This window comes from Adiantum capillus-veneris, chromosome 5 (assembly GCF_014529385.1).
Source record: "Adiantum capillus-veneris isolate H3 chromosome 5, ASM1452938v2, whole genome shotgun sequence".
NCBI lineage: Eukaryota > Viridiplantae > Streptophyta > Polypodiopsida > Polypodiales > Pteridaceae > Adiantum > Adiantum capillus-veneris.
In genome coordinates this window covers 58866978-58882093 of record NC_140935.1, presented here as the reverse complement: position 1 = coordinate 58882093, position 15116 = coordinate 58866978, and the positions used below count along the sequence as shown (strand labels likewise).

The window sequence follows — 15116 nt, the reverse complement described above, 5'->3', positions numbered from 1 at the left end:
AGTGTGAGGCATATGACCACGAGGACCCAGAGGCACTACACACTCTAGATGAGGAGGCTACTATGAGAGATACAGCAGACAGAGCTCCAGTCACAGCCTACGGACGACATCTACTTCGACTTGGCTCCCAGCACCGTCTCGTTAGTTATAACGGGATGGTCCAGTGGCCCACCTCAGGGGGCCTGACTTGTATGCCACATGGAGTTGCAGAGGGAGGGGGGAGTACAGTCGACTATATTCTGGGACCCAGGGAGGCTACACACCTTATCACATCCTTCACCATTCCACCCATACCCATCGGAGCCGACCACACACACCTCTCTTTCTCCATCACCGGAGATACCATCCCACACAGCTCCACAGCACACACTCCACACACCACCATCCATTTCACACATGAGCTAGCCTCTCTCTACTCGGCCGAGGTCGAGCATGGCCTATGCCTCCTCCACCCATCCACACCACTCTCAGTTCTCACATCACATATCTCTTCCGTTCTCCACACTTCAGCTATTAGCTCTTTTCCACACACCACTCACACAGGACGCACTCCCCCCCCCGGGACTATGGCTCAGAACCGCTGGTATGATGATGAGTGCAGAGAGCTGTACCGACGCCTCCGTGCACGGCGAGCCTTAGGAGAGATCACAGAGAGAGAGGCCAGACGGCATATGAAGACGCTGACACGCCAAAAGCGGCGAGCATTCGAAGAGGCACAGGAGCTTGAGCTATACCGCCTATTCATGAGCATGGATAGCGCGACGGCATGGCGCACCCTGCGCGAGCCACGTCCGACTACAGCTATTGAGGATCCACAGATATGGCATGATTATGCAGAGCGACTTTATGAGGTGCCAGGGCAGCCTCCTATCCCACAGCCACACGAGCCACGCCCCACGTGCTCCTCCTTCTTTACAGCAGAGATGGTAGAGAGGGCCATACGCCGCATGCAGCACAGACGATCAGCTGACCATACTGGATTACAGAGTGAGCACATCATTTATGCGGCCTCCACTATAGCCCCATTGATTGCACATGTCTTCAACCGGGCTATAGGGGAGGGCTTCCCAGAGGAGTGGACACAGCACACCATAGTGCCTATCCACAAATTTGGCGACACCCTGGACCCAGGGAACTATAGGACTATCATGATTGGCCACACGATGGCCAAGCTATATGGAGCAGTACTTGAGGCACAGCTCAGCTGCTACGCAGAGATCGAGGGTTTACGAGCTCCAGGCCAGGCAGGTTTCAGACGAGCTTTCTCCACCACTGATCACATCTTCGTTCTGCACTGCCTCATTGATGGGGCAAAGGCGCGGAAGAAGAGGCTTTACTGCTGCTTTGTGGATTTCCGCAAGGCCTTTGACACAGTCCCACGCGAGAGACTCTTCCAGCGCCTTCACAGCATTGGGGTACCAACAGAGATGTTTTGGGCCATATATGCTCTCTACGAGAGGGTGACGGGTCGAGTTCGTTGCCCAGGCGGTTTTTCAGAGACCATTGCTAGCACCATTGGTGTTAAGCAAGGATGCCCACTCTCCCCGACACTCTTTGGGCTCTACATCGACGAGATCTCCGACTACATACTGCGAGCAGGAGGAGAGGGGAGCGACTTGGCAGGTACTTCGGTCCACATCATGTTATATGCTGATGATATTGTGTTGATTTCAGAGTCACCCGAGGGCTTGCAACGCCATCTTGAGGCCTTGGACGAATTCAGCACACACAGGGGGTTGACTGTGAACCTTGGCAAAACCAAGGTTATGATCTTTCACACATCCAGTGCAGTGAGGAGCGCTGCCACCTTCACAGCAGCAGGAGGACAGGTTGATGTAGTCACCTCCTATGTCTACCTTGGCATCACATTCACTAGCCTACCAGGACCCTTCACTATGAGGCAGGCTGCTGCTGACAGGCTCACCCGAGGATATGCAGCTCTGGCCATGCTAGAGCGGAGATGCCACCAGGCACACTTTCAGGAGCCCCGCACGAAGGGGTGGCTTTTCGACACCTTAGTCACCCCGGCCTTGATGTACTCGGCGGCAGTATGGGCACCAGGATTGACAGCTGACCAGTGGACACAGCTTGAGAGGCCACAGGTATGTATGATCTCACGCTTGCTCCGCAGCAAGAAGACAGTGCCACATGACATTATTAGAGCCGAGCTCGCCACACCACCTATGGTTGTAGAGGCACTATTCCAGACAGTCTGCTTCATCCAGAGGATGAGAGAGCTACCTCCTAACAGACTTACTCGTAGATCATTTGAGGCAGCTATACAGCTATCAGAGAGTGGGCATGAGAGAGCATGGTACTCACAGGTCAGAGCATGGTTTGAGGGACACGGTCTTGACATGGAGAGCCTACCACCATTCCAGTACGACCCCCACTCACCATATGTTCACCTCTCTCGCAGTGAGAGGAACTTGGTATGGAGACAGGATCTGTGGCAGCTATACACTAGGAGAGTCTGGGAGTCACCTGGCTTGGGGACGAGGATGTCAGATTACAGAGACCAGTTTCTCACCATATTGTCTGGGGGGTTCATACAGAGACCACGCTACATGGACACATATATGCCACATAGCTCACGGGTGGCGATTGGTCAGCTGAGAGTGGGTTCACACAGGTTAGAGATTGAGATCGGGAGACATACTGGTGTTCCCAGGGAGGAGCGAGTTTGCAGAGCCTGCACAGAGGAGGTGGAGAGTGAGGAGCACTTTGTATGTAGATGCAGAGCATACACCGAGATCAGAGGCAGGTATGAGGCCTTATTCAGAGGACAGCCCACTCTCCGAGAGATCATGGACTCTCGAGATCAGAGACAGCTCGGACGTTTCTTACTAGAGATACAGAGCCATCGGGACACACTACTACAGCCACACACAGCTACACAGACAGAGGGGAGACAGTCGCAGCTCACAGACTTCTTTCAGAGGATTGCCGCCCCTCCCTCACCATACACTCAGAGGGGAGTGACACTCCCACAGGCGGAGGTGAGCCGAGCTAGACGACGACCACGAGTCACAGGCTACAGGGGCGCGAGCTCCCACCACCGACAGATCGAGGAGATCCAAGCCCGGGAGCGCCGTGCCACTGAGGAGCGAGTGGGTCAGATGAGGACCAACCCGACAGCTTTCATCCGGGTAGCCTTGGCACCAGACCCGCCCATGTACCACATCTTACATCCCCCCATTAGTACAGGATGGAGCTAGATAGCTTGATGCATTCTCATGATTGTACTACCTTGAGCATATAGACATGCATATACCCCTAGAGATAGAGCTCCATCCCTCCTCAGATACTCCACTACCCACATTCAGTTCAGTTTTGTTTCATTTGTCTTTCCGATAGACGGATGACATACACACCATTTACATTTGATTTGTCTCATAGGCCGATTTCGGCCTGACATAGACGTTAAAAATCTTTCTCTCTCTCTCTCTCTCTCTCAGATTTACCAGAGGGAATGCAGCGACATTTGGTTAAATTGCACACATTTTCTACTGATAGCGGCTTATTGGTGAACCAAGTTGGTCTTGCCAAGGTTATGGTCTTCAACACCACACCACATGAAAACCACACCACAGTGGGTCAAGCGATCTGCACCTACCTTTGCATATGGTCAGGAGATGGTGGAGTATACAGATGCATACACTTACCTTGGTGTAGTCTTTAGTGCCAGTGTTTTCTTTGAGGAGAGCTGTAGAGACTAGGCTAACGAGAGCATATGTGGCTTTATGGAAGATGGATAGGATGTGTTCGTAGGTTCAGTTTCAAGAACCTCGAATGAAACTATGGCTTTTCGACACTTTGGTCACATTAGCTATGCTTTATGGGGTGCAGATATGGGGGCCATCAGTGGACCGCCATAGTTGGGCTGGCAGCACTGATGGATGGAAGTGCATGGAGAGGCCTCTGGTCTCTATGATTTCTCGGATGATTAGGGCCAAGGCTTCTATACCGCATGAGATTATCTGTGCAGAGCTCGTTGTCCCCCCATTGGTCATCGGGGCACTTCCCAGATCCGTTTCTTTCATACACGGTATCTGGGATCTCCTTAGAGACATATATGCTCATCTAGCTTTGGAGTCTTCTCTACAGCTTGCCTCACAGGGAGACACCTCGTGTTGGTACGGACAGATGACAGCTTGGTTCAAGCTGCATGGTTTTGACATGGATAGATTACCCCCTTTCAAGTATTCACTGGACGCACCCTCCTTGTCTCACACGGACCAAGATCACTTAGCTCATTAGACAGGACTTTATTCAGTTAGACACTAGGAGGACATGGATACAGCCTATGTGTGTGCTTGGTACGAAGATGGCTTTCTACAGAGAGCATCTCCTTGAGCTTATAGCGGATGGTTTTGTGACGAGACGTGCCTACATGGACACTCATCTATCCCATGGATTACGATGTGTTATTGGACAGATGTGCACATCATCACATCAATTAGAGATTGAGGCTCACAAATTTAGAGTACCAGCAGAGGCCATGCTTTGTCAGTTATGCCATATAGAGCTAGAGACAGAGTTACATCACAAATGTCACTGCCCAGTCTACTATGAGATACGAGGCCGTTTCCACTGCCTATTCAGAGAAGGTTTTGGACCATTGGCCAAAGTTATGAGATATTAGGATCAGAGATGCCTTGGGCTATTTTTATTGGAGCTCCTCAGACATAGGGAGAGCCTCTTAAGGAGACCAAACAGTAGGAGACATTCATAGAGGGAGATCACTGATTTCTTCAGACTACATACACGACATTCACATGAGCAGGCATCAGAGCAGACTTCAGAGTCCACCTGTACGAGGGGTTCACTGACTGACAGGGCCATTGAGCTTGGGAGATCTAGACGCCCATGATTGCGAGGGTCATCGAGACATCGGTGGATGCTGTATCAGAGGGTGCAGATTGTGTTGGCACGAACATGGGAGACGCCGAGTCAGAGTACTCAGTGAGGGGAAGCCTTGACCAGACGGGACGCCAACGTACGCCACCGGACGCCTCGTTCCGTCCGACGGGACGGACGAGAACAACCCTGCCACCAATGCCACAACAGACAAGGCAACTCACATAGCCAATAGAGCCCGATGAGGCTCAAGCCCAGGTACTTCATGCGTCCTAGCAGGATAGGGAGTCAAGGGCTCCATGACAGGTTCCTTCTGTCCATGAACAGGTAGTTAGGACGTCCATTTCACAAGATTTGCGAGTTCAATCCGCCACCATTTAGAGTCCACATGTTGCATTAAATGGACAGAGAACCAGTTTCCAGGCAATGCATAAAGTTCCTCCACCACCCACGGTACATCCTGGGTATTTCGGGGGTGGATCTGTGTTCCAAAGTATGGCTGGTTATGCGCCTGGAAACTAGCAGTATATGCCAGGAACAATGTTTGGGGGTATGCAAGGCATGATGCCAAACCCCATGTATGGTAATATCAACATGCAGCAAGGCTTTCAGAGGAATCAGGGCCAATTTGGGGTGCCACAGGGCCATTTTGGCATGGCTGGTTTTTTTGGACAGCAGCCAGATATGGCACTTACGATGCAAAATGTCAATGGCCAATGACCCCTACTACAGTGCCCATGTTGCAGACAATTCCCTATGACAATTTTGGGGCATTGGAGAAGCCAAAAGCTTACAAAGAAGGTGCAATTGTAAAGTTTAGCACTTTCAGTGGCTTTGAGGATGAGGCAAAGGCTCTTACTTTCCTCCTGCAATTTGATACAACTTATGTAGGAGGGAATTTTACGGAGGCCTCTAAGGTTAGGAAAGTTGCCACTTTCTTGAAAGGCAATGCGCTTTCATGGTGGACGACATTGTTGATGCAAAGACAGACACCTGTCACATGGGTAAACTTCAAGCAAATATTTGCATCTGCGTGGCGGCAATGCGCTTTCATGGTGGACGACATTGTTGATGCAAGGACAGGCACCTGTCACATGGGTATACTTCAAGCAAATATTTGCATCTGCGTGGCTGTCAAATGAATTTGAAGCCGATGTCAGGATGGATTGACACTATCTCACTGCGGCTACTTGCAAGAGCCTACAGGAGTACGATCGGAGGATTTGCAAAGCGTTGCTCTCAGTAACCTCCTACAAGTTTGTGCCATTGACAAAGCAGATTGAGAAGTATTGTTGTGGGCTGCCTAAAGGGCTTCGAGATTACTGTACAAAGAATAGAGTGGCTACCCTCACTCAGCTTATGGAAGTTGCCAACACTGGTCTTGCCTTGTTGAAGGGAGAGGACAGTGGGTTTCCGGCGGGCAACGTGAAAGGGGGCAGCATAAGAAAAATTCAGCAAAGAAGCCCTTTGTGAAAACGGCTCTTGAAGCGCCACAGGGGTCAGAAAAGGTCAACAAGGACAAGGACTCTGCGGGACTTCTGGAGCGCAGGCAAAGAAATAGAAAAGGAAGCCTTTCGTGTGTAAGTCGCTCGAGGAAAAGAAGGTCTTGATGGCTGAGGATAAATGCTTTATGTGCGAGCAGCCTGGTCACTTTGCTGCAGATTGTCCACAAAGGAAAAGACCAGCTGACTCTGATGATAACGAGGACAAGAAAGGAAAGAAGCCGAAGCCCACGGTATGTTTACTGCCAGACATGGTGGGTGACAGGCCAAGCACGGATGCCAGCGAGTTATGCAAAGCATGGGATAAAGTCAGAGACCAGAAGACACTTATCTTTTTTGATCCAAGTGCCAAAGCGAACTTTATCTCACTAGAGTTAGCTATGGCGCTCGGCATTGGAGCTGAAGAGATGGGTACACGACAGAGGCAGGGTTGGCATGTCCTGGCCACTCAGAGTGTGTTACTCCCATCATTGGAAAGCTGTGTCTGCATGTTCAGCCGTATGTGGATACAAAAGAGTTTTATATCATGCCATTGGAAGGGTGTGATGCGCTATTGGTGATTCCGTGGATGTTCAGGATACATGGCGTGTTGGATGTCTTCGGCGAAACGATCACTCTTCAACATTGGGGCAAAACTCATGTTTTGGATGTAAAGCTCAAAGGGGAGTCTGTCTCTATTGTATCTGCTTCGGCTATTACTTCTGTAATTAAGAATCATCTTTCTGCGTACTTCTTTTTGCACACGATGTTTCAGATAGTTGTCAGTCAAATTTATCTGTGTTAGAGAAAGGTCAGCATTTTTGCGGGAGTTTAATGACTGTTTTTTGATTTATTACCGTCACAATTGGAGGCTTGAGGACCATATGATAGATTTGGTGCCAAGGTGTAGCCCACCAAATAGACCTCCATACAGGGTTAGTGCGGCTCAGCAGAAAGAGATTATGGGCGAGGTTGAGGAGCCTTTACAGAAAGGTTTCCTATTCCAAGGATTGATGGTATTCTTGATCGTTTAGAGGGTGCTGCAATTTTCAGCAAGATAGACCTTAAGAGTGGGTACCATTAGATTCGTAAAAAGCCAGAGGATGTGCACAAGATTGTGTTTAGGACGACATTTGGTCTATATGAGTTTTTAGTGATGCCATTTGGCCTTACAAATGCTCCAAGTACCATGGTATGCCATAGTCAATTGTCAATGATCGTGATCCTTGCATGACAAGTTTGTTTGAGAACATGGGCACCACGCTCAACTTCTCGTATTCGTTTCATCCACAAACTGATGGACAGTCAGAAGAGGCTGATTCTACTGTCTTTGATCTGTTGAAGTGTTATGTGTCAGATAATGAGGGCAAGTGGGAACAATATTTGCCTATGCTTGAGTATGCGTACTGTCACAAGACGGGCACCACGTGCCAATAGAAAAGAACAGACTGAACAGACTTTTAACACTTCAATAACAGCTGAATTGAAAGAGAGAGACGACACGCGACACGGAGTGGCCGAATTCCACCCGAGAGAGTATTGGCCCCAAACCTTGGCGCCCCTTTGGGTATTTCTTTATATTGCATCAACACAATACAAGCCGGTACTCCAGACTCTGCACCTTCTCCAGGAAGCATTTCGGAGAATGAGTGCTAACCTCATATTTAAATGCCCTAGGCTCCAAAACCAATTTACATGAAAAGCCTTCAAACTCAAAAGCATCTGGTCCAAAAGCAATGCTCAAAAGCTACTAGCGTAAATCACAGAAATCCGTACAACTTCCGCGGCAGCATTGTCAGCGTGTTTTGCGTAAATCTGCGACGTCAGCACTGTCAGCGGAAAATCCGGGCTGTCGATACAGTTGCCACGTCATAAGTTTCTGCGCAAGTGAGAGTCTAGCTTTATTTTTAATTCCTTTTGTCACTTGGTCCAAATCGGACGGGGTCCCATAAGTTGGTAGGCTTCTTTTGCTGTTGCTTGTTCTTCTTAAGGTTTAGGCCCCATGGCCTTGATTTGAAGGTTTGCTTTGTTCTTCACTGACTTGACACGCTAGCAGTTTGTGACACGCACAACAATACGGTACATTCGTCCATAGGCAAGGCACCTTTTGAGATTGTTGAAGATGGCAAAAAGATTCCTTTCATTTTGCATACAAAGGACAAGATCTTTGAGGCAGATCGATATGTTGAGAACATGGATGAAATCCGGTTCCTGTATAGAAGGCTCTTGCCATGGCAAACGCACATAAAACCCCCAGAACTGTACATGGTCATCTGAGGAGCCCAACTAGTGGGGCATCACTATATGTGCCAAGGGGAGAGAGAGATGCGCGAGAGCAAATCGTCGCGTTACATTGAGCAAGGGGAGAAGGCAAGCTTTCCATTAAAGCTGTGATCATCTGCACTCACTACTCACACACACACATTGTAGTCACATTGAAGTGCAAAATCAGCCCCCCTCTCAAAAAAGGGCGCTCCCTCCAGCTGATGGATTTGGCAAATTGCTGCAGAGCCGCCATGTGTCCAGTTTTCTTCTTTAGAGTTAATTCCTAGTACCCACCGACTTATTAGCGTAGGGAGGGGGCCTAAATGACTTTGAATTGAGCCTAGACACCCTTTTATTGCTCGGATTCCAGTGCTGACTGGCGCGACCTGCCCTTTCCAACTGCCGGGTGAAACTCTTGACCATCGGCCGTTTCGCACTGGCCACGCAATGTCTGGCCATTTGTGACTTCAAAAAGAGGGTCCCAAAATTAACTAGAAATCATTGAAAAGAAACCAATAACTAAGGTTAGCACTTGCCATGTCCTCGTGACATACCTCCCTCTTGAAATCGCAACCGTCCTCAATTGCATGCCATATATATATACATGCCATTGATGATCTTGTGTTGTTAGCACCCTTTTATCATCACATGTACCCGCAAGAAAGGTCATTAGACATAGATACAAATGACTTAATGAGACCTTCATACTTTTGTCATTTCCATCTATGATAGAAGTGAGCATAATACCTTTAACACTTGAAGAGCAATGCACACTTCTATTGCACTGAATCCATATGTACAATTGATGTGCTAGCTCCATCATTACCCCTCCTTTGCACACGTTGGGTTGGAGCATACATAGGTTGTAACCAAAGGCCTCCAGGTAAAGTTGCAATACATTTGGTGACTCTGACAGTTCATGCTCTTCCATCCAGTTTGCATCCATAGGTGGATAGTTCTTGAACTTCACCAAATAGCGTCTTGCAACTTGTCCCTTAACTTTTCTTTCTTTATGTGCCAAAATTTGCTCAGGTACCAAGATCTCATCAAGTTCATCGACTTCTGGTTGATCCTCCTGTGGCATATCTTCTGGCACATCACCCACAAAGGGTCTTAGAAGACTCAAGTGAAACGCATTATGAATCTTCCAAGTGTCAGGCAATTTCAGCCTATAAGCAACATCGCCGATCTTATCAACCACTTGAAAAGGCCCACAGTAACGCATGCTGAGCTTCGGAAACAACCTTTCCTTGCCCTTTATCTTCTTTAAACTCGCCTTTTCAAACCGTAAAAGTATCCAATCACCATGTAAAAACAACAATTCACGTCGACAACGATCAACAGCCCTTTTCTGCTTTGCTTGAGTCTTCTCCAAGGCAAGCTTAATCTTCTAATGGGAAAGCCTCGGGATGCTTAAATAGGGCTTTGGGCACCTGACAGTGTTAAAACAGGGAATTACAGCACGCTGAAACTGACCTGCAGTTCACGGGAAAGCTTCCTAACCGCAAGGGAAAGTGTTCTTGCATGTACTTTTGACCTACAGAGGGTTTTGCGCCCTTATGTTGGCGAAATTGGGTCAAAAACTCGCAATTACAGCCATGGACAGGTTTCGACAGCTTGGTGAGAGATAGGTGAAAGTGTTCGGGTCGTCTATTCGCAATAACAATAAAGAAATACCGAAAGGGACGCCAGTCTTTGTGGGCAACAGTTGTCGGCATCTGCTTGGTAGCGCTTTCGCTTCTAGGCCGGGCTCATTTGAAGTGTTAATTCCCATTACAGGTTTTATTTGCAAAGGATCTTTGTGTTCTAAAGTCTAAAGTAAAGTTTCGGGTGAAAGCCAAAGTCTACCGCCCTACGGGCCGGTTTCAGCGACTTAGGTGCGAAGCAGAGCTAAAGGGCGACGAGCTGCCAGGTGCAGACATGGAAGGAGGGCGGGTTGGAGAATATGCGCTGGAATCGGTGAATAATGACTTTTTTTTAAGTCATGCGAGTATGTGAGGGGTTTGGGCAATATGTGCTCAAATGATTCTGCAAGAGGTTCAGATAAATGTCTACACGGCTGGCACCTCATGAAGTGCAGTAGTGGTACACTAGAGCATTAATGTTGATGCAGCATCGATACCACAAATGCAGGATGGGAAGAAGGTGGCTACTCATGACTCATGCAGAAAACTGTGTTATATGGCTGCATTTGTTTGGTGCAAAGGAGCCCTTGCAATCATAAACATATGCCCATTTTACAGAACTATGAATCAATCAATTTATATCCTTAATCACACCCTGGGTTTCTGCCCTTCCCCTACACTACTTGGTATGTTTTTTGCCTGCCTTTTTGAGCGTAGTCAGAACTAACAACAACTAGTTCTAGTCCCCCCCCTTCTTGACAAAGGGGAGATAGCCTCATCTCAACATACCATCCCATGGGTCATTTTGGCCTCGGTGGACGTTCATAGATCATCGTCATCATCATCTTCCTTTAAGTGTTGTGTGTATCAGATTTTTTTGCATAGCTTATGTTCTTCTCGAACTTAGTGCCCTTACTCCCATCACAAGGGAGTCTTGTTCCAGTCTTATCTCCACACATGACTACTCTTATGGCATGTATATCAACACTTACTTTCAAACTATTGGTTTTTTTTATGGTTGTATTTCAATATATTTCATCTTTTGTAGAAATTGTAGTATTTGAGTGTTCTCAACAACATTTCAAGAATATTTATTGTACATGGCATTTCATGAGCTTTCATTGCATCAAAATAATTATATGCTTTCCTTGCATCTTTGGCAGGGTGATGCAGACAAATTTTTACATGAGAAGCAACTACTACCTGACAAGTTTCAAGAGGCCTGCAACCTTGCTGGCATGCCTTTAATTTTGCGTATGCAGCCAGAATATGATCATTCCTATTTCTTCATCGCTACTTTCGTGGATGATCATATTCAACACCATGCCAAAGCTCTGTTTTCTTAAGAGACCAGCCCTACACTCCAAACTAGATCAATCAGGGAGATGAGTGCTTTTCTTTTGTGATGTATACGTAACAAAATTATATTGAGTTTTGGTGGTTGATGTTGAATAAATAGAGCGAAATCTCCTTGCATTAAGCAAGTTTTTCAAAATCTAGCAAAAGAATTTTCTCAGATTTTTGGTTTTTAAATTAGAATTTCTTTCTGCTGAAAAGGGAAGATTCAAGTTATGATTCCCCTCCTTGTTTTCGTTAGCAGGGAAGAATAGCCCTAGAACTTCTCTTGTGAGCAGTTTTTTTTAATATTTCAGGAATCAGTCATGTGGCTTGTTGACTTAAAATTCGGGTTTTGTAACCTTTTTTAGTAGTAGTAATCCTCGCAGAGGTATTTGAAGCCTCGTTATCATCATTTTTCTGTATTGGTGCAAAATTCGTGTTTTGTTCTCGAGATCTTTTCAGGTAGTGATGGTATTTGATATCAAAGTGTTTGGTTTAAACTTGGAAAAGAAGATTTCTGTGAATGGTGATCTTCATAGAGGCTATGTGAAGTCTCATGATCATCATTTTTGCCTATAATGTCTTTGATTTCAGCATGGAAGAGTAGATTTTCGTGAATAGTAATCCTCATAGAGGCTGTTGGAAGGCTTATTATCATCATTTTTGCCTATAGATGTGAATATGGCTTTGTAGATAGAAGTGATGGTAATGGCTTCCTTTGATTAAGGCGAGGAACGCATGAGTAATAAAGTAGCTAGCTTTTGCACTGAGTTGTGTGTGATTGAGCATCAGTTGGTGCTTCAATCTTGAATGAAAGGAGAAGGTATGTTCTTGAATGGTGTTTGGTTCTTATAGTCATCTTGGTTGGGTGATTGCATTACTGGTGAAGGACCTTGGAATGTACGTTCTCAAAGTTTGCTCACATTTGTTTATATCTTGTGTTGTTCTTTGCCCTTAATTACGACTACATCTTTTGGTTGCATAGACTTTGATGGCAACATGGACTTTGAAAGCGTGGACTCCCCAAGAAGCTTTGGCTAAAAATTGTATGCACACAAAATAGCAAGGTCTCTTTCTTTTTGAACAGTATGGAAGAGTGTTCACTTCATCGTGTGGAAGGCTCTTTTTTAGTGATGTTTTAAGATTGTTTTTGTTTAGCATTGTTCTTTTAAATTTGATGACTTGTACACGCCAAGGCAATTTGGGGCAGGATTGATGTCTATGGTAAAGGGCTCTTAAACTATTCTAACATAATTATTTGGATATCATCAGAGGATCGAGTTAGATATCGGATTGTATGCAGACATGCAATTCCCCCCCACCTGGTCACCTGGTTCACAGAAATTGATTAAACATGCATTGTTTAAGTCCAGCAAAAGATTAATGACGTACTTAAGAGTGTGCAGACTTTAAACCCACAACCTCTCCCACATTGCTGCACTAACCAGGCTGCCTGCGCACGATAATCGAACTGTTGGTGTGTTAGTGATTAAACCAGCTACCAATGCACATGACCAGGGGCCTGACCAGCTGGGTCAGTCACTACCATGCCAGGTCTTCATACAGTCCAATTGGGTTGGTCACCGTCACTGCCACACCTGCATACAGTCCAATAATTACCCCATAGCCCTTGGAATTATATGCCATATTTTCAACTTGAATTTTGGCATCTTCAGTCAGAGCTTGCTCTTCTCAACATCTCTCCAAATGAAGGTTTGCAAACATTGTAGATAACTCACACACACACACTCATTTTTAAGCTTGAATGTCTAGTAGAAAAAATGAATTGACGAATCTGGTCCAGTTTTTAATTATGTGCTTGTAGCTCGTGCTTGTTGATAAGTTGAAAGCTTGAATCTTGTTTGAAGCTTCCTTTTTTTTTTGGTTGATACAATAGGAACCTATTTTGGTTGGCTCAATTCATCTGAATCAATTTGTCGTCCATGCTAAGGTTGGTTCTTAGCCCAACAAGTAAAGTTGTTTCCCTTTGCAAACAGTGTTTATGTAAGTTGTTATAAATAACAAAATCCAACTATCTTCTAGTTTTTTGAAGTATGCGATCGTTGAAGCCATAAAGTATGCCTTCAACTTGCTTATGATTGATCAAGTCATGCTTATAATCTCCTTCAGTAAAGTATGCCTTCAACTTGCTTATGATTGATCAAGTCAGCTTCTTATCTGCTTCAGAAATGAGTTTGAAATGATTTTTTCTTCTAGCTTGTGTATGGCTTTTGTGTTTTTCGTAAGGCATTACTATGCTCACAATTGATGTTCTTTTTTTACAACAAAGTACGATTCATATAGCTTGTGTCACAACTGAAAATCATGGCTGTATGATGAGTAAGATGGAAACTTTTATTGAAGATAAGTATGATGAGTAAGATAGAAACTTTTATTGAAGATAAGCACATGTTTTTACATAAACTTTAATTATATGCCAAAAGAATGCTACTCTCTCTCTCTCTCTCTCTCTCTCTCTCTCTCTCTCTCGTGTTTCAACTTGTAAGCTCACTTGGTATCAAATGCGGTCTAGCGCATGATCTTCCAGGGTTCTTCCACTAAGTACCCCTTAAAAAGTAGTACTTAAGAGCTTAGATTATGCACCCCACACATGTACTTGTCAAGGTGAATGATCCATAGAGGACTTTTAAGGTGTCACTATTCGCATGCCTTAGTTCCCTAATCTTTAATGGGTGATATGTAATGGGTAAAATTTTTCCCTTAATCCTTGGACTAATGATAATGTGATAGTTATCGGGGAGACACCTATTATTTTGAGGTTTAGTTTCATGGTGTTTGATAGTCTCTACTCTTTATATATAAGCATGATGAACTTTGTTGATAGCCTCTAGGGTTGATACATGAACGTTCCAAGCAATCATAAAACGGACCTAAACACCTTTGCACCCCCCCCCAACCTGCAATTTTTTTTTGGAAATTGACTCTATAAGGTATACCTATGTCATCATTTCAGGTTGGCCACCACGATTGTCGATTCGTTAGTCCCGAGCTTCCTCACTACCTCTACCTTGTATAGATGTCACATCTTTCTCTCAATATCCCCACGGCTTTCCTTCAGTTGTGAAGCCTCCCTTCCCTTTTGCTTTTTTGTGTGCCACAACCCCTCCTCGCCTCTATAACTCCATTGCTCTCGAGTTGCTTTCTGCATGCTCATAATTGTCCCATCCACAAGAGTCAATGCTAGCGATAATGGCAGTAGTGCCACCAACCTATCTCCGCTTGAATCAGGTAGCCTCTCTGTCCTTTCCTCATGAGGATTCGCACTGACATTGATCTTGAGATGCCTTGCACCCTACCTTCGCTTTTTGCTGGTGGTGAGCTCTTTTGCAATGTGTCCCAAATAGCCCTGGTTGCATCCATTCTATGGCCTACATAGTCTCCACCACCGCCATAGCTTCTATTTATAGGCACGTGGCCTTGCAAGGGCGATATAGCTTGTCTGGTTGCAATATAAAATAGTTAGGGAACTGAAGACTACCAGGACTCACCACCTTATGATACTCTTTGTAGAGAGAGACGATTGTAG

The 15116-nt window shown here is 45.8% G+C and overlaps 1 protein-coding gene across 1 annotated transcript in view; it reads left to right on the top strand.

The window, feature by feature from the left end:
* SFGH (S-formylglutathione hydrolase) overlaps positions 1–11810 on the top strand; it is a 117795-nt gene extending 105985 nt beyond the window's left edge. Inside the window, exon 8 of the mRNA XM_086512259.1 lies at positions 11395–11810. Coding sequence (XP_086368385.1) covers positions 11395–11577 — 183 coding nt within the window. The 3' untranslated portion in view covers positions 11578–11810. The remainder of the gene's footprint in view (positions 1–11394) is intronic.
* Positions 11811–15116: the final 3306 nt, after the last annotated feature.